Consider the following 20,782-nt stretch of genomic DNA (forward strand, 5'->3'; position numbering starts at 1 on the left):
ATAATATAAAAGTTTTATTTTTTTAAAAGTAATAGAAATCAAAATGATACAGATTTTACGAGTTTAGGAAAAAAAATATTTAAAAAACATATAAATGTAGATAAAATAATAATAATTTTAGTCAAAGGTAACAATAGCAATGTGGGTCAAAAAGATTACTATAATAATTATTTTAAGCTTTTTATAAATTTAGAAGCAGGTATAACCCGATGTTTTGTAATAGTGCATATTCTTCCCATTCTTATATGGACGACCGTGGACAGTACACATACGTGGGCCGATGATATGATATAAATTTATTTATTTTTAATTTCTCTCTTCTTTGTATTCCTTTGTATGAGTTTATTTTTGCTCTTTCTAAGTTTATTTTTGCTCTTTCTCTTCCTTCGCTTCCCTCTTTTCCCTAAAGTGAAAGTACTAAATCTTTTGCGTCGTTCATTTGCTCCTCTCTTTCTCTTCCCTAAAATGAAAGCTCTAAATTCTCTTTGATGCTCATCCGCTCCTCTCTTCCTCCGCTTTCAACCTTATATACAGGTCATTTTATTTAGCTCTCAACTCATGCCAAGTGAGTTAAGGTTTTCGCTCCCTTTATCCACTATCTTAGCGGCCCCCCTAGTGCCAGCTTCATGGATATGGAGGGAGGTATATGCAGGTATACATGCCATAAGCGCATGGTGGGGTAAACTCTAGGTCGTCAGTTTTTTAGAATCGACCCCTAGCAATTACGCCAGAGATGTCATGCGCCCATCGTCTGCGCTACGCCCTGGGGGCTAGGGTTTTCGCTCACACCTATATTGATCATCTTCCTCTCCTTTTTTTTACTTGTGTTTCCGAAGGACGTAAAAGTATATTGAGTGTTTGTCTTTTACCCATCATAGTTTCTAAGAACCAATTGTTTAAAACCCACTGTAAGAATATTTTGGTGCTTGATTTCAAAGAACACGGTGCTTGATTTCGAAGAACATGATGATGTTGGTTTTCAAAAATTGCAACATTAGTACTGGTCTTTATAAATTAGCACCAACGTTGGTATTGATTTTCAGAAATCCATTGACTATATGTTGGTTCTGGTTTTCAAAAACCCATTGACTACACGTTGATGATGATTTTTTGCAAACTAGCACCAACGTTGGTGCTGACTTTGAAAGACCAACACCAATGTTGGTGCTGATTTGCAAAGATCAGCATAATATTGTAACATTATTTTGATTTTTTGTATTCTTCAACTTGCTTACCAATAAAATGTTTCATTAACTAAATTATAACTTGAGATTGATGAAATAATTATTTTGAATTTTTCTTTAGATGAATTGGAGTTCATATCTTGTAAAGAATTGGAATACTGATGAGAACGAGGACCTGTAATTACTTGTTATATCTTGTACGTCAATCACAATGTTAGATTTCAACCCTATACTTAAACTATTTTACATTGCATTTAATAGTTATAAGTTATTGCTAGTTATATTTCACAAATTGAAATATATTATGATTTTTCTATATGATATCTGTTCTGAATCAGAGTTTATTTTAGTTATATAAGATTGCTAACTTATTATGTTCATGTAAAAATAGAACATTCTTATTTTTTATGATTACATATGGAAAATTAAGTCTTTTATTAGTTAAGAATAGATTGGTTTAAGCCTTTTATAATTCTATTTTAGTGTATCCGAATGTAAATATTTTCAAGCTCACAAAAAATACAGACTTTGAAATTTTTTTCTGATATAAAGAATGAATGAGAAAATTTATTTTGTATAAACCATTTATTATTTTATGGTTAATACAATTTGCTTACATTGATTTACATTACACACAAGTTTATATATGAGGACCGAACATGCCCTATACCCTAGCTAAGTTGAAGTTATCTTAGTATTAGGATTAGAAGTGTTTCCTTAATCTACAATTGTGTGAGACATCGCATTTGACTTGTTTTTGGTCGACATGTAGACAATTTTCCTCATGTGAACTGGAATTTGTAAAACTGTAATTTTAATTCTTGAATGATATTTTGTATCTGTCGTATTTTTAACAAAAGTTTATAATTTTTTATGAAACTCAGTTCTGCATGTGAATTCTACCAATATTGACAGTGAAATGATACTATTGGATAGAAGACATTGATACTGTCTTTTATAAAATGTACTCTAGCAATTGAAATAGGATATTGAGTTTGAAGAACCCAAGAGGCAACATTAGTGCTGGTTTTGAAAGACCAACACCACGTAGTGTTTGTTTTGTAAGATCAACATCAATGTCCATGTCACTTGGCACGTAGTCATAAATTCTTGTGTGAGTCTCAAAATCATAGTTGGAGGACATATATACATTCCATACACTTACATCTTCCATCCAATATCAAAATAACATAAATCCAAGGCCCTTAGATCAATCAATGAGTTTTGATCAAAATTCGTTGATGGACCTAGAGGACTCTGATCGGACTCATTTCAAGTCCTATGAGTTCATATATATCACAGAGGTCTGAATATGCCCTCATTTACTCTTCTTAGACCATCCTAGCATTGTTCCAAATGATTTGAATCTTATGTACATTGTAGTGTTGGTCTGAGAAGATCAACACCATGTTGGTGCTGATCTTTAGAAACCAGCACCAAGCTTGGTGATCGGAAGCCAAGGCCACGTTGGTGCTGCTTTTGCAAGAGCAGCACTAACGTGGTGCTATTTTTGTAAGATCAATACTAACGTCCGTGCCACTTGACATGCAACCATAAATTCTTGTGCGAGTCCTAAAATCATGATTGGAGGACGTATATACATTCTATACACTTATTCCTTCCATCCCATACCAAAATAGTGTTGGAGCAATCTGTGTGACTCTAGATTTTGATATTTGGGCAAAGATTTAAGTTATGTTCATTGTTGTATTTGATATGCATTATGAGTGTGTATAATGCAGGTACAACAAGAAAAGTCCAAGTGGGATATTGGCAAAGGGGAAAGTCCAAGTAAGATCTTGGCTAAAGAAAAAGTCCAAGGGCGAGTCTTGGTGGTGTAAGTCCAAGCATGTTGCTTTAGCAAAGTAAGTCTAAATGTGACTTGACAAAGGTTAAAGTCTTGGAGGCGCGATCTCTTGGCAAAAGAAGATCTGACAACAAGGACAAGATTGAAGGAAGCTCTTGAACAGATGCAAGACTGATGGAGGAGGCTAGAAGGCAAAGTCAAGGTTGTGCGGGCGAGGACGAGTGCATGAAAGAATGTACTCGGGTAAACCCTAGGTTTAGGGTTTACCAATCGAATGGTGGTTGGATTGGGAGAGAACATAATGCTTCTGTTCTCTCAACCCAAGTGGACCAATCGATTGATCCTGACATCAGTCGACTGGTATCGAGCCATTGGGGTTGTAACAGTCGAATTTCACAAAAGACCAGTCGATTGATGGTGTGACCAGTCGACTGGTAATGAGAAAACAACTTGGTATTTTCCTCTCGAGCTCTATTTAATATAGCTCGGGGTGGTTGGCCTTAGTGATGAAATAGGTTTGGTTAAAGTCTATTAGAAGTCTCCCAAGTGCTCTTGAGCAAAAGTGTGGTGAGGTTTCTCTACCCACAAGGAGATCGTGCTAGTCGGAGGTTTTCCGATGATTGATCTACCGAACGATCATAGAGATCGTCCACCTTACAGACACGCCGTGGAGTAGGAGTAAGTTATCTCTGAATCACATTATATGAATGTGTGATGTTTGATGTTCTTTCTTGTCTATTAGGGTTTAGCTTTCATACTTGTATTTGTTTGTATTTCCGATACGCTAACGAATACATAAGAAGCGACGATTTGGGTAAGGAGCTATTCACCTCCCCTCCCTTCCCTCTAGCGGAGGTCAAGGTCCCAACAAATATCAGAAATCCAAGGCCCTTAGATCAATCAATGGGTTTCAGTCAAAATCTATTGATGGACCTAAAGAACTTTGACCGGACCCATTTCAAGTCCTATGAGTTCATATGGATCACAGGAGTCTGAATATGCTCTCATTTATTTTTCTTAGACCTTTTTAGCGTTGTTCCAAACAATTTACATCTTTATGTACATTGTGGTGTTGGTATGAAAAGATCAGCACCATGTTGGTGCTGGTATGAAAAGATCAACACCACGTTGGTGCTAATCTTTGGAAACCGGCGCCAAGCTTGGTGATTGGATGTCAAGGCCACGTTGGTGTTGCTTTTGCAAAAACAGTGCCAACGTGGTGCTGGTTTTGCAAGATCAGTACTAATGTCCGTGTTATTTGGCATGCGACCATAACTTATTGTGTGAGTCTCAGAATTATGGTTGGAGGACATATATATATTCATTACACCCACCCTTTCCATTTCATACCAAAATTTCAGAAATCTAAAGACCCTAGCTCAATTAATGGGTTTCGGTTAAAACCCATTGATGGACCTAGAGGACTCTGATCGGACTCATTTCAAATCCTTTGGATTCATATGGATCACAGGAGTCTGAATATGCTCTCCTTTATTCTTCGTAGACCTTCCTAGCATTGCTCCAAATGATTTGAATCTTTATGTACATTGTGGTGCTAGTCTGAGAAGATCAGCACCACGTTGGTGCTGATCTTAGGAAACCAACACTAAGGTTGGTGATCGAAAGCTAAGGTCACATTAATGCTGCTTTTGCAAGAGCGGCACCAACGTGGTGTTGCTTTTGTAAGATTCACACCAATGTTCGTGTCACTTGGCACACGACTACAACTTCTTGTGTGAGTCTCAGAACTATAGTTGAAGGACAAATATACACTCACCCGTTCTATCCCATACCAAAATTTCAGAAATCCAATGCCTCTAGCTCAATCAATGAGTTTTGACCGAACGGTTGTTCTATCTCTTCCAATGCATCTTTCGATTTTCTAAATTTTTCAGTCTTCTTCGAGAGTTTTCTCTCTGAATTTGAACTTAATACTATATTTGAAGATGCACATAAACTTTTTTTCCTCTCGATGTAAAGAAGTGTAAGGAGGTAAATGCTAGATTTTTTTATCGTGCTTCAAAAGCTCTTATTGCATCCTCTCTATTCTCGAAGGACTGGTGTATAGCGCTCTTAAAATGATTAACTTGTGTAGATATTTTTATCTAGGTGTCATAAACACGGTTAACACTTAATAAAGACAATATATGTTTTTCCCTACATTAAATAGATCATTTAGAATCACGTATAAACAATATATTAGAATTAGAGGTAATTACAACTTCAATTGAAATGGCTTACCATCAAAGGAATTATGGGAAATAATATTTGACAAGTTTCCTACAAATTATAAAATTAAAAATAGGTAAGAAAAGGTTGATTGGATTGTCTGAGTAGCTATTACAACGTGTAGCAGTTAATTGTCCAAATAGTTACTACATGTTGTGGAAGCTAACTGTCTAAGTAGCTGCTGCATGTTATGATAGCTAACTGCCCAAGTAGCTATTATACGTCGTAGTAGCTAAGGTTTGTACGTTGTACCATAAATCCTAATAATATATTAGGATTAGAGGGAATTACAACTTAAATTAAATGACTTACCATTGAATCAATTGTGATAAATTGAAACGACTTAAATTGGTAAGTTTCTTGCAAATTATATAATCAAAAAATTAAATTTTATCAAAAAAGATTATTAATATTGTAAGATTGTATGTTGTATGTTTCAAAAGCTCTTTTTTGTCCTCTCTTTACTTTCAAAGGACTTGTGTATAACGTCATTAAAATGATTAACTTATGTAGATATTCTATCCATATGTCATAAACACTTGACGGACGTCCAATAAAGATAACATATGTTTTTTTTATATTAAATAGATCATTTAGAATCATATATATAAAATATATTATGATTAGAGAGAATTACAATTTAAAATGAAACGACTTATTATTAGTTATGAAAAGTGAGAAATGATATTTAGTAAGGTTCTTGCAAATTTTATAACTAGAAAATTTAAAATTTATCAAAAAAGATTATACTTCATCGTTGAGCTAACTGTCCAAGTAGTTGCTACAAGTTGTCATAGCTAACTGTTCAAATAGCTACGATACATTGTAGTAGCTAACAACTGTCCAAGTAGCTACTATACATTGTAGTAGTTAGAGCTTGTACATTGTGACAGCTAACTATCAAGTAGCTGTTAGATGTTATAGTAGTTACTTGGACAGTTAGCTGCTACACTTTGTGGTAACTAAGTAGCTAACTATCGTCGGAGGTTGATTCCGAAAATGCCGTCGGCGCACTTTAACCCAACGAAAGAATATGAGGAAGCCCACCTACTGCCATACCACGTTAAAATGGGGAAAATTTTAAAATTAAAATAAAAAAAATGAAAAATAATTACTAAATTTGTATGAATTTGATAGAGCCAATAATATTTTTCTCAGGTAAAAAATAAATAACTAAAAGATGTCTTGTTTTTGTTGTTATCAATAGCAAAATGGTACTCCATTATTATTCATTAAAAAAAAATCTTATGCTAGTCTTATTATAGCTTTTTTATTAAAATAAATTTATTTGTAATTAAGTTATATTAAATAGTTTGAATTAATGCTAAACTAATTGACTAATGTTAAAGTAATTTCAGTGCCGGAGACCCTCTGACCAGGGCCTAATTTTATTGGAGACTTTAATTTTTATATTTTTATATTATTTATATTTAATTTTAAAAAATATTCTATTTTAAGAAAAAATAAAATATTACAAAAACAGGATGGATCCGACCAAAAAAAGTGAATTCTACAACCGTCATTGGGAAAGTCATCATCGACGCTTATCGTTGGAGTGAATAATCTTGGTGGTGCTGAGGTGCACTTGGATGACGACTTGTACTTGAGCAACGAGCTCATTGCTTTACCCGTCGGTACTGGAAATATCAAAATACCTACATCTTTACTAATCGTGAGAATTTAATTCAAGGTGTTGTTAAGTAATTGAACGAAATAAATCCATGGCGGTAGGCTGTATGCGAAATTATTTAAAAAATATTTTTTGATTACATATAATTAATTGACTGTTTAAAAAAAAATTAGCCACACTCATCCCATATTATGATCGCCCCTCCATACTTGAACTCCTGGATCCGCCACCGGTAGTTAGGGCTTGTACGTTGTAGCATAAATCCTAATAAAAAAAATATTATACAACGCTAAAAATAGTGAAGTGGAAAGACTTATAATCGAGAATGGAGAGGGGTGCTAAGTAATATGTAACGTCAGTTTTGTTTGTGGTGGCAGTTTGGGGAGCTTCCAGCCAGTTCGAGAATAAGCATGCGGCTGTAAGTTAATGCTTAAATTGTCTCTCCTTTGCTTTGCTTGCCGACAGGAGCGAGTGCGACGGAAGACGACGGCGAAGGAAGGAGCAAGAGTAAGATTTGGGAAAGTCGAGAGATTACAAACCGAGATTGGAGAGGGGTGCTAAGCAACATGTAGCGTCGGCTTTATTTGTTGTGACAGTTTGGGGAGCTTCTAGCTTGCTTGAGAATAAGCATGTGACTATAAGTTGTGCTTAGCTTGTTTCTCTTTTGCTTTGCTTGCTGGCAGGAGCGAAAGCGACAAAAGAAGGCAACGAAAGGAGCGAGAATAAGAGTGAGAAATTTAGATTTAGAAAAGTCGAAAAATTAAAAACCTAGCCATAGATTTTAAATAAAGGACGGAAGGAGAGTGAATAAAAGAAATTTAATAATGTAAAGAAATCGTGTTTATGTGTGTATATATCTATATATACCATCTGTTTATTTATTCATTTTTTAAAATAAATATATATGTATCAACTTCGATAATCACCTATTTATTTAAATTTAAAAAAATTTGAAAATCTTTATGGTCATTTTAAAATATTTTGATCACTTTCAAAATGTAAATAAATTTGCATGAGTTGTATTTATTGATTCAAATTGAAAACTTAAGAAGAAAATTATAGGACTATTTTTAACAAAATTATTATATGACCAATAATTTTGATTAAAAGTATCATATTTGTATTTATCTTTTTTTTTGAAGAAAATAATTTGTTTATGAACTTATATATTGTTAGGTTTTTTCATTTTAAAAGTGTTCAAAAAATAGTTATGGTGTCGTTTTGATTAAAATTACTTGATTTATTCTTTAAATTTTAAATAAATAGTTGTACAAGCATATATTGAAGCCTATGCTTTTTAAAGTGACCAACATAGTATGAGATAGATGAGCGTGTAGGATTATATATATAATTTTTAATTAAAAGTTTAACTAGATAGTATTTAAGAAATGACAAAAGATTAAATAATAGTCATGTAAGAGTTTTATGAAAATTTTAATGTAACAATTTAAATATATAGGTATAATGTAGGAGGTTGTTGTTTCATATAGGGTTGTAAACAAGTCAAGTTGAGTTAAATTTTAGAATGTTTAAGATTATTTGATAAGACTACTAAGCTAAGCTTAAAATAAATTAAAGTTTTGAAATAATTGTTCAAACATGACTTGGTTTATTTATTTTGAACTTGAGTTTGGTTTGTTTAAATGTTATCGAATTCGTAATTTAAGTTTTGCTTGAGCTTGATTCGTTTAGATATTATTGAACTCTCAATTGAAACTTATTTGATTGTTTGAAATTTTTATTTGTTTAATTAATAATTGAACTTGATAAATTAAATTTATTTGTTCATATTTTTTTGTTTATTTAGAATGTTGATAGATTTGTTTATTAATGAACATTGTTTATAAACGTTGTTCATAAATAATATTCACGAACATTAATTAACGAATTGAATACATATGTGTTCAAGTTTGTTTAGTTTAATGAATTGATCAAGTTTGTTTATTTAATTGATCTTATGTGTATTGAACAAACATAAATAAATTTTTACTAAGTCAAATATCAAAGTTGTTCATGAACGTTCAGTTCATTTACTGTCCTAGTTCCCTAAAAATTTAAAGAATAAATATTCCCTAAGAAAGATCATCAAAGTTTATTCATATTTGCCACCAAAAAAATATTTAGAAATGGTCATATAATTTTTTATATCAAAATGGTTACATGCCCATGTAACAATTTTAACTAAAATTGGTACATACATACAATATTTTTTGAAAGTTAAATGGATCAAAATTGTGGCGTACTTATTTCAATAAATATTTTTTAAATTGATTCTGCACACCTAATAAAATGCCATCTAAGAAAACAATAGAATCTTAATTATACTCGTGTGATGGAGTGATAAAATATTTAAAATAAAATAAAAGGATCCTGATAAAATAATTAGACTTTGCATAAAGTATTCTGAATTTATTCAGTAAATAAATCAATAAAAAAAATTATTTATCTTCAAAATTAATCGGGTGAAACTTAAACAGTTGAATTATTAAAAAATAATAATGAAATCTTACCAAACAAAGTATAGAGACATCTCCCTTTTCTGTTTTTTTTTCCCTTGCAATTATTGGTTCATTTTTTTCATTATTATCAAGAAGAGATAATACATTTCTATGACTAATTCATACTCTTCCATGAGTGAAAATTCAAGAAGAGATTTTCAATCCATTAAAAGGAAAGGGGGGAAAGTTCGTGATATAATTAAAGTTTATATCAATAATTCTTGCCCAAAAATAAAAAAAAAATAAAAAAAAAAGTGTTTACCGATAGTGATGAGCAATATCTGTTCATGAGTGAGGTTTCCCTTTCTTTTCTTCTTCCGACATAATTCAATCTAGATTTGGTCGCCAAAGTTTCTGATAAGGTTGTTGGTCTTCGATGGAGCTTGCTGGCCTGCGTTCCTCCCCGCTTTGCTCATTCACGTCCCAGCATAATCCGACGTCGCTTCTCGGCCTGTTATTATAAGTAATATTCGTGGCGGCGGCGGCGGCGGCGCCGGTGGCTATGAGGTTCCCCAGGCTGCCTCTGGCAAATTCCGCGGGCAGCTGTGCCATTTGAGCTCGTTGCGGCTGGAGAAACGCCGGCGGCATGAAGCTTCCTCTTTCCGTGCCCCGATTCGCCGCGTCGGGTTGTTGCTCGAAGAGGGACAGGGGAAACTTGTCGTGGTATTTTGGAGCGCCGTCGACGTCGGCGCTAGTAATCGAGGAGTTGCCGATGCTCGCGAGGTTGCTTCTCGCGATGATGTGGTCGAAGAGCGAGGGGGAGGCGGAGGAGGAAGCGGGGGAGGGGATCATCTTCTGCGCCGAGGGCCTGAGGAGGAACTGCGGGACGGCGGCGGCCGACGACCCGAAGAGATCCAGCTGCAGGCCAGGGCTCTGGAACTGCGGCGATGCGGCGGCGCCGGCGAAGGGCGGCGACGGGAAGCCGGTGAACTGCTGCACCATGGAGCGGAAGTTGGAGGTCTCGGTGTTGATCACGGTCGTCGGCGCGCGCCGCGAAGCCCTCGTGCGCTTCTTGGGGCCTCGCGGAGCGGCGGCGGGGGGTTGCACCGGCTGGGGAGTGGGACCGCCGCGAGTGCTCGACGGTGCTGACGTGGAGAGCGGTGGCGGCGGCGGAGGAGGAGACAAGGACCAGGCTGCGGCGTGTTCCGGCGGCGGAGGTTGGAACGGGAAGGGGGTGAAGTAAGGGGAGAAGGAGTCGAAGATCGAGGAGCTGGCAGGAGGAGTGGTAGCCGGCGGCAGTGGCGGAGGAGGAGGGAGGTTTAAGAAGGAGGAGGGAGCTGGGGAGTCGACGACGGCGTCGCACTCCTCGTTGTCGCCGCTGCTGACTGGACTGATCGACCGAAAGGGAAGAAGCAAATGGAAGAGATTGAAGAAAACAAAAGGAAGGGGAAGGATAGTAGTTTTCACAAATTGATTTGGTTTCTTCTCCCTATTTCTACTTTATAAAATAAAGAAGTTTAAGTATTTTTAAAAATCATTAAAAAAATTCTACCGTATTTATTATTATTATTATTATTATTATTATATATTCAACTTTGGAATGGATTAATCGGGAGATGATTAACTCAGCCTAATGAAAATTTTTCATATATCACAGTATAAATTTGGAAAGCACTAATAGATCCCAACGGATGATCTAACATCACGAGTGATTCAAATATTATGGATGCATGTGTCCTATGTGAGTTTCGAGCACTCGTTGTATAAGAGTTCATCCTATCTCTTACCATCGCATCATGCTCGAAAGACACCTTATTTTATATTTTAGTAATTTTTTTAATTTTTTAGTTGGTATTAGGTATCCAGTTTTTTGAATTGACTAATCCTTGATGACTAATTTGACTCATGAAAGTTTTCACTAATTACCAAATAAATCGAGAAGCACTCAAGGTTGAAGACTTATCCAAACAAACAATATTCTTCGGCCTACTTTTTACCGGAGAAATTTTTTTCTATAATATACTACAGTTAAAATTTAAACCTTAAATCTCTTAATTATTCGTTAAAAGCTTAATCATAAATCTCTTGATTATTTATTAAAAGCCTAACCATTGTTCAATTATCCCTGCCTATATTTTAGCAACTTTGATGGTATGTTGAATAATTTTGATTAAAGTTGTTGTATGTTGTAGTAATTTTGATAAAAAAAATACTATAATTTAAATTTTTTAAAAACTATTTCAATAATATTTAGCCTAATTTGATCAAGTTAAAAAGTTTTAACCAGATTCATATAGTTTTTATTAATATTTGAACACTTTTAACTAAAATTACTAATTAATTTTGAACATTTCCTATAGCAATTTTAATTAAATCTATTATTATAATTTTTTTTTTTTAAAAAAAAGTATTTTAAAAATAAAAAATAGAACATACATCCTTTTAATATTTTAAAAATAAATGGTGATCTTTAATCTTTGACTTTTATTACAATTTAACATCAATCTTTATGAGCCATTAATTTTGTCCAAAGCAAAGCATGGAAGTCTATCTCCATCAATAACACAAGCTTCCAGTCAAATTCTGCCAACCCTCAAATTATAAAGCGACAAAAACTTTATAATAATTTATAGGCATATTAAAGTTCCATTGTATTTAATTTTTTTATAATTTAGATATTTAATTTTTTAAACTCTGGGTTGGATACTATATATAATTTTTTTTATCTAGAAATACTTACATAGACTCATTTAATTGATCTAAATTTATCATCTTACTATAGAAAAATCCTTTGTAACTAAAATTATATCTGACTAATGATTTGAAGAATCTAATTAACCGCTCAATCTGTAGCCCGGAGATAAGTTCCATTGTATTCTTATTCAAGCAAAGTTGGATAATTTTTTATTGTAATAAATTTTATGCGTTTTACATAATTATTATTAAAAAAATTAACTATATTCAATACAACTATCTAAATATTAAGAATTTTCAAGATGGAAGATAGATGTGTAGTATCATCGTGAAGCCCCCTTACGAATGATCACATGCCAATTGTACGAATAATTAAATATTATAGTAATGCTTGATAAATTAATTAATTGGATTAAATTTCGTGGTGGTAGGTAGATGAGTGTGAGTTTGGCTAACCATAATTGGTTCAACCTTACACAAACCCATCAACCTCTCAAGTACTCGAGTTAGTTGAACCATTTGCAACCGTATTGGAACACGTATGTATCCCTCGAGAGAAGAAGAGTGAACTATCAACCATATTTAATAATTTAAGTATTCAATTTTTAAACAGACTAAATTTAAAGGTACTTAATTTAGTCGTATGAAAATTTTTTATCAATCATTATAATAAATCCAGAAATATAAATGGTCCGTCGTTCTAAAGTTAACATTCTAGATTACCTTCTTACCGGAAGAAATTAGTTTCACAGTGGGAACAATCTCACCTTCTGGACACAACTTACTTTGTCCTGACTAATGATTAAAACCTAACTATTCTCGATTGTGTTCCTAAATCCTTATCTAACAAATGGAACTCGTGTACATCTATACCACTAAAGGAGATGTGATGCTGACTTGAGACCCATCAACACTAGATTTCTTGTAAGAATCCAAAACTCTCTCCACTTTTCCGGATTGAGAGAGCAAAAACAATAATATTCAACATCAATATACAAGTGAGGCTCCATATGCCACACACTTTATATTTCTAGATGATATTCCCACTTTGACTTTGAATAGTTTCTTGAATTTTCTACTCATCTTAAATTTTAAGAACAAGATATACTTTAGTAGTTGTTTTTTATTTCTTATTACTTCTAACTACTATAGTTTAGAAGATTTTATATATACTAATTTTAAGCATTATTTAGTTTTTTTAAAAAAAAAAATATTTGTGTTTTATTTAAAGAAAATTAATTACATTTTTAAAAAATTAGGTTAAAAAATAAATTCCCTTAAAATTTTTGTTATGTTTGGTTTTAGTCCATAGGTGACATTCTTATGATACTTAGACAATGATAAAAATAAAAAAATTTGCAAAAGCTGATGGATGGAGGTATAACTAGTTAAGTGAATCTAGGCCTCTCGGAAAAAGTCACAAAAGTCAAATTCTAAGAGGAAATTTGTTCCAAAATTCTAACTTTCTTCCGATTTTCTACATGATCATTTGAAATCAACTTGTAAACAAAGACAAATTAATTCTTCAAGGTTTTGGTACCTTTTTAATAAGTGACAATGGTAATATAAGAGCTTATTTTTGAATTTGGACAAGTGAAAGAACAATAGGATGTTTTAGTTAACACACCTTGATAACGTTTTTCGATGATCACAATGGTAATATAAAATCATCATATGCATTGAATTCGTAATGCTCTTAGAAACTTACTGACGCTCTTCTTAATTTAGTTATAACTGAGAAGACAAAAACTTCACATAAAAAGTCATTTTGCAAGTGTGGAACACATAAGCAACAACATTATGCCACTAATAAGAAAGACCTTTGATACAGTATAGCTCTGTAGTTCTAAATGTCTCCTAGGGTAGAAAGTCCTACTTAGTTGTCAGTCAAAATTAAAATATAGTAGATGCCACTAATAAAAGGTCAAAGTTGAACATAGAAGGAACTCAAGCTGAACACCAAATACACTCATTTTAGAGATGCAAAACTAACCAAGATTAAGTCAGTTATATCATGGCCCTTGTCTTAGCAATCGACTTATCTTCTGGCTCGATCTTGGTCCCTGTATCATCTCTCAGTCTTAAGACTTAGTCTAGCTTTTATCTCAGTGACCAACTTACTTTTTGACTTGATGTTGAGTCCTCATTCTCTCTTAGTCTTGGGACTCAATCTCTTAGAACTTAGTCTAGCTTTTATCTCAGTGACCAACTTACTTTTTGACTTGATGTTGAGTCCTCATACTCTCTCTTAGTCTTAGGACTCAATCTTTGTGGCTGACTTAACTTCTGGCTCAGTCTTGAGTCCTCGCATCCTCTCTTAGTCTTAAGCTTAGTCTCAGGTTCAATCTTAGCGATCAACTCACCTTCTGACTTGGTCTCGGATCCCTGCACCCTCTTTCAGTCTTAATGATCGACTCACCTTCTGGTTTGGTCTCAAGTCTTCACACCCTCTCTCAGTTTCAGTCTCAACAATTGATTCACCTTTTGGGTCTCGATCTCATATCCCAATTTTGTCTGTTCTCAAAGTCACTCCATGTCGACGTTACTTTTCTTCACCTTTAATACAAGCCTATACTCTACATGGGCTCACTAAAAAGGACGGCAAATATTCCATGACACATGACATCCTAAGAATGTAGTAACAGTTATGAAGTTATTAGATTCGGTCTTCTAAATACCCTCTATTGATACAACTGCTCCCCTCATCGGCTCCTACAATGAAGGTATTTCAGGTGACATGGAAGTGCTTTCCTGACAATTATATAACCCCTTACAAAGGTAACGAGAGGGATTCCAAAAGCCACCTTCGTTAGCTCAGAAAGGAAGGCTCAACTTGCAATTTGATGAGGGTTCAACAAACTATCCGACCAAGAAGATCGGAAGAGCTAGGAATGGTGCGGATAACTTGCTTTTGATGCCAAATCGAGGATCGTCATTGACTATGTATGCCATCCCTTGTTTGCTTAGGAAGAAAGCGGCCAACTAGGACCCATGTGCACGACACCCTTAGCCTAATCTTTCTTGGTTTAGATGTATGTAATTTTTGTTAAAAGTTTTTAATTCGAACTGATTTAAATTCTAATTCATTATTCGAATTTTAATTTGAGCATATATATATATATGGACGCTGGCGATATGGGACTCCTGTTGACTGGTCGAAGACTTCGAAGGTATAGATCTCCCGCTGCTGTAGACCTGCAAGTACAATGCCGAGCCGGGGGTTCTCCGGCAATGGTCTTCCGACGCTCAAGTAAGATCTTCGGCGGAAAGAAGTAGAGCAAAGAGGAAGCAAAAACTGTAGCTACAGTAAAGAAGTGAGCATACCTCCGTCGAAGTCTGGGGATCCTTATATAGGGCTCCCTAGAAGCGCGTGCACGCTCCTCAAAACATAGCCGGAATGAGCGTGTCAGAAAAGCATGCCTAACGTCATACCTTAATAGCACGAGCATATCCCTGACGTGACAATGGAAGCTTCTACCGTACGATTCTCTGTCTGACCATGTCGTCGACCATGCCGCCTGTCGGTGACACTGATCCCTAAGAAGATATCGCCAGCTGCTTCTTTTGTCCTTTACCGGGCCGAGCGGAGGAACCGCTCGGCTAGTGCCTTTCGAGCGACCTCATGGCCGGGTCGAGCGGGATGTCCGCTTAGCCAATCATCCTATTGTCTCGGCTCCGTCTTGCCGAGCGAAGAAACCATATCTGCCGGGCCGAACGGAGGGCCGCTCGGCCCTCGTTCCTCCCTGCTAGAGCCATGCTTGAGTCTTCTGAGCGTCGGAAGCTCGGCATCAGGCCGAGCTGTAATGTAGAATCGGACACATACGTCCGCTCAGCTGGATACTCACGGCGTTGACCGTTGACTTTGACCTCCTACGTGGCTCAGGACTTTCTGCAGGATGGGGGCCCTCTCGTACCACCGGATCACGTGTTTTTCCCGTAAGTCTAGTCGAAGGAGGCTGTAAGTCCGACTGACTGGACACGTAGTATGGTGACCGATTGGTCGACCGACCAATGGATTGGTTGGATCCTGATCGACCCGTGTAGGACTGATCATTCTATGCCGATCGGCGCTTAAAGCCTCCGCACTTGAATATTTTTTCCTCATCGCTCTTGGCGGGGTGCGAGTCGGGCGATCAATGTTGACGTCGCTCAAATCTCCTTGGAATACGTGCAAATCACCCCCATCAATACCGAGCATGCACCCACACCCATTAAATGTTAGCCTATGGGAGGTCGCCACATGTCGCCGGCACAACCGTTGCACATCCGAGGTGACAGCTACTGATGTGACGTTTGATGGTTCGAATTCAACTGCCAGATGCACGCTCCGAGTTTCGGGCCCTAGATCGGATGGCTCCGGTCGGCCACGCCCATCTTTATAAAGCCTCAGCATCGCCTTCTCGTCTACACTTTCTTCGGGCTTTCCGATGATTTTGCTCCGGTGATTTTGTTTGCGTCCAGCATTCCGGCGACTCTCGGCTTCTTCCAACGGCCTTTCTCTTGTAAGCCTTTCGACATTTCCCAATCTCCGTTTGTGCGTAGTTTTCCATAGCTTTCCTGTTTCCTGTTTCCGCCTGGTTTTTCTCGATCATCTTCTCCGTCGAACCTTCTGCCTTTTCATTTCCCGATAATGGCGAGCTCCTCGCAGCCGTCCGACCCTGCTCTCGGTCTCTGGTACACTACCATGGAGACTCGGTTCGACGCGGGCGACGCTGCGAGTCTCATAAACGTCTATGACATTCCCTCTGACCACGAAATAATTTTAGCCTCCCCGTCCGACTGGCCAATGATCCGCCGATCGACACAGTTTGTTTCTTTCGAGATCAGTTCGTGGCCGGTCTTCGGTTTCCCATCCACCCCTTTATAACCGAAGTCTGCAATTACTTTCTCATCCCGCTCGCCCAGCTTGTCCCCAACTCTTTCCGCTTGCTGTGCGGCGTGGTGGTGTTGTTCCGAGTGCACAACATTCCACTGACCCCTGAGGTCTTCCACTACTTCTACTATCCCAAGCAGTCCGAGCTGGGCACGTACCTTTTCTAATCTCGGATCGATCTAGTCTTCTTCGACAAAATGCCTACCTCCAACAAATACTGGAAGGAGTACTTATTCTTCTTGAGACTTCCCGAGCGGCCCTGCTTTCAGACTAAGTGGCAGGTCGGGCTCCCTACTCAACTTGATCTGAAGAGATAAAAGACCCGACTGGATTACCTCCACGCTGCTAATATGCTGGCCGGCCTGAAGTTCGACATTCACAAGCTATTGCCAGAGGGTGTAATGTACGCATTCGGGCTAAGTCTTATTCGAACGAAGCTCCCGAGCAGCCTAGGTATGCCATTTCTCAACCTTCTTCCTTTGAGTCTAACTGATTCTGTTCTTCTTTTGCAGCTGACATCATGATGCGTGCCTGAGCAGCCAGGATAATGAAGGCCAAGCAGGTCAAGATTGAAGCAGCCGCGGCCAAGGAGATGGAACGACTCGGCCTGACCCTTGTCAACTCACAGGAGGGCACAGCTGGGGAAACAATAATTGTGGGCGACGGGACCGCCGAGCAGACGCCAGCGCCGGAGGGGCGGCCGACCCAGGATCGGTCCGAGAAGCGTCACCTATCATCCCTGCTGAGGGTTCGGGGGTCCTCTGGCGATGAAGTACCGCTCTCCCGCAAGAGACGCCGAACGAATGCACCTTCCCGTTCTGCCACCTTGGCCATCCAAACCTTTGCAGGGGGAGGGGGGGCGCCCCGTCTCCAGCTGCTCTTGCAACAGTGGAGGCTACCTCTTCCGATCGGACTCCGTCTGTGGCTGAGTTACCGGAGCCGCTCACCGTGCAGCCGATCGCTTCCTTGCCACCAGCTAGGCGGAAGATAACACGATCCGCCATCCTTCCAGTCCCCCCTGCCCATACTTCAGGACCGAGTGCTTCTTCTCACTCGGCGCCGAGTGGGCGACGATCCGTCACCGCCACTCTTCGCCTGCCGACAGAGGACTTTCTTGCGCCAGGTGACCAACCCAGCTCTCCCTAGCATCAAGTCTATTTTCGTGGCAGGCTCGCTCGCATCTGGGAAGAAGCGAGGACCCGAACAGCCATGAAACCCCTGGGCACGCTTGCTGATAGCCATCTCGAGATGCCTACCGGGGTTAGTATTTTCAACAATCAATTCATAAGTAACCTCCGCTCGGCACTACTATTTGCTTACAGTACTGGGTGGAGAATATTCCCATGTGCCAGCGGTTGGCACAAGTGCAGGACGAACTGAAGAAGCTCAAAATTTCTAGAGAAGCCTCCTCCCAGGGGCCAACGGTCGCCCGTCTGCAGGCCGACCTGCAGAAGGCCCAACAACTCCTCACGGAGGAGCAGCAGAAGTCGACCGAACAAGCCAGTAGGATGGGCCAGATCGAGGCGCAATTGAAGACCTACGATCATAAACTCGAGCTGGCTACCAAAAGGAAACAACGAACCATCACCGACCTGGAGCAGAAAAACCAGGATGCTCGGCAGTTGGCCGAGAAGCTGAAGAAGGCAGAGGACTTCCTGGTTGCCGAGCGGGATAGCCGCTCGGCCAAGGACGCGGAGCTTCAGGATCGAGTGAAGCGCCTTGAAGATGAGCTGGCAGCCTCCCGTGCTGCTCTGACTACCTATCAGGAGGCCGAGCCGGGTCGCTTCGCAGTCTTGAAGCAGCAATACCTTCGCTCAGACCAATTTCTGGAGAAGGCGATTGATCGAATCGTCCGATTGTTTGAGCTAGCGATCGATGTGACACTCGGCCAACTGAAGGTGAACGATCATGTCTCCGAGGCCCTGTCTGATAAAGACGTGAACCGCGTCCAGCTCCTTGAGTCCATTCCCGACGAGACCTTTGAATATATCGAGTGAGCGAGGGGTCGGTAGAGAATGTTTTGAATGTACTTCTGCCGTCCGACAGTAACCAATTATCAATGAAATCTTTTTGGGCTCTTTCTTCATTTGTCATCTGTTTGCTAAAGTATTTGGCTGTATGGTTCTGATCGGCTATTATGACCGTACTTTCATTATTGAAATATTCGCTAGGCTTGTACCTCCGGGGTTTATAGTCGTCACTCAACTCTGGGTTTTAACGTCTCCGGTAGACGATCTTCCAAGGCAGGAGTTTAAGGTTGCCGCTTGATCGTCGATGGAGATATGGGTTTAACGTCGTCGCTCGACAATTTGGTGAAGACCGGGATTTAAGGTTACCGCTCGACCGTCGATGGAGACATGGGTTTAACGTCGCCGCTCAACGATTTGGTGAAGACCGGGATTTAAGGTCGCCGCTCGACCGTCGATGGAGACATGAGTTTAATGTCGCCGCTTGACGATTTGGTGAAGACTGGAGTTTAAGGTCGCCGCTCGACCGTCGATGGAGACATGGGTTTAATGTCGCCGCTCGACGATTTAGTGAAGACCGGGGTTTAAGGTCGCCGCTCAACCGTCGATGGAGACATGAGTTTAACGTCACCGCTTGACGAGTATTTGGGTAACCTTTCATTTTTCATTTCAATCCTACAATCAGAGGGCACAAGAAAAACGAAAGGTACACTTCAATTATATTGGCGTACCTTTCATCCAGCTCGGTACGGCTGGAGATGGTTCGCACTCCAAGGACGTTCTAGTTGCCGTCCGTCTGTATCTTCTAGGTAGTAGGCACCCGAGCGGAGCTTCTCCACGACTTTGAATGGTCCGGCCCACGGAGCTTCTAGTTTAGTGACATCGCCGACCGACTTCACCCTCTTCCACACGAGATCGCCGACCTAGAATGACCTCGGGACCACTCGTCGATTGTAGTTCTACCTCATCCTCTGCCTATAAGCTATCAGCCAAACAGCTGCTTTGTCACGCGTCTCATCCACGAAGTCTAGCTCCAGAAACCTCCGCTCGACGTTGTCTTTACCATAGTGTTGTATTTGATAGGACTCGACTCCCACCTCGACCGGGACGGCCGCCTCCCTGCCGTATACGAGGTGGAACGGGGTTACACCCGTGCCTTCCTTAGGGGTTGTTTGGATTGCCCATAACACGACGGAGAGTTCGTCCACCTAGCTCCCTTCGATGTGGTCGAGCCGAACTCGCAAAATTCGCAAGCTCTCTCGATTGACGACTTCAGCTTGCCCATTGCGCTGAGGGTACGCTACGGAGGTGAAGGCTTGCTGGATGCCATACTCCTCACACCACTCTCCGAGTTTCCGTCCGGCGAACTATCTACCATTGTTTGAGACGAGTCAAAGCGGAATGCCGAACCGATAGATGATATGCTGTCAGATGAACTTTTGGATCATCTGCTCGGTTATTTTGGCCAGTGGCTCGACTTCGACCCACTTGGAGAAATAGTCCATCGCGATGAGCAAGAACTTTCGCTGCCCGGTCGCCATGGTCCAACAATATCCATACTCCATTGGTCGAACGGGCACGACACAGTGGAGACCTTCATCTCTTCAGTCGGTCGGTGGGAAAGGTGGTGATACTTCTGGCAGGACAGACAGTTGACAACTGCCCGAGCGACATCTTCCTATAGAGTCAGCCAGAAGTACCCGACCAGCAGGATCTTCCTTGCTAGTGACTGACCGCCTGGATGTCCTCCATAGGAGCCTTGGTATACTTCTTCAGTATATAGTCGGCATCCTCTGATCCGATGCATTTCAGTAATGACCTGGAGAAGGCCTTCTTGTAGAGCTGGTCCCCGATTAGGGTGAAGCGACCGGCTCTCCTCCTCAGTAAGCGAGCTTCCTCCTGATCGGACGGTGAGGCTCCTGATCGTAGAAACTCTACTATGGCCGTTCTCCAATCGCTA

General features: G+C 39.4%; 1 protein-coding gene across 1 annotated transcript; it reads right to left on the reverse strand.

The window, feature by feature from the left end:
• Positions 1-9,514: 9,514 nt before the first annotated feature.
• On the reverse strand, positions 9,515-17,859 carry LOC122013588 (formin-like protein 20). The gene is made up of 2 exons (XM_042569845.1): positions 17,696-17,859; positions 9,515-10,783 (listed from the first exon to the last, which is right to left on the reverse strand). The coding sequence occupies exons 1-2, from the start codon at positions 17,857-17,859 to the stop codon at positions 9,676-9,678; spliced, it is 1,272 nt and encodes a 423-aa protein (XP_042425779.1). The 3' UTR covers positions 9,515-9,675.
• Between the last annotated feature and the right edge of the window lie 2,923 nt (positions 17,860-20,782).

The sequence above is a fragment of the Zingiber officinale genome, chromosome 8B (genome assembly GCF_018446385.1).
Source record: "Zingiber officinale cultivar Zhangliang chromosome 8B, Zo_v1.1, whole genome shotgun sequence".
NCBI classification, from domain to species: domain Eukaryota; kingdom Viridiplantae; phylum Streptophyta; class Magnoliopsida; order Zingiberales; family Zingiberaceae; genus Zingiber; species Zingiber officinale.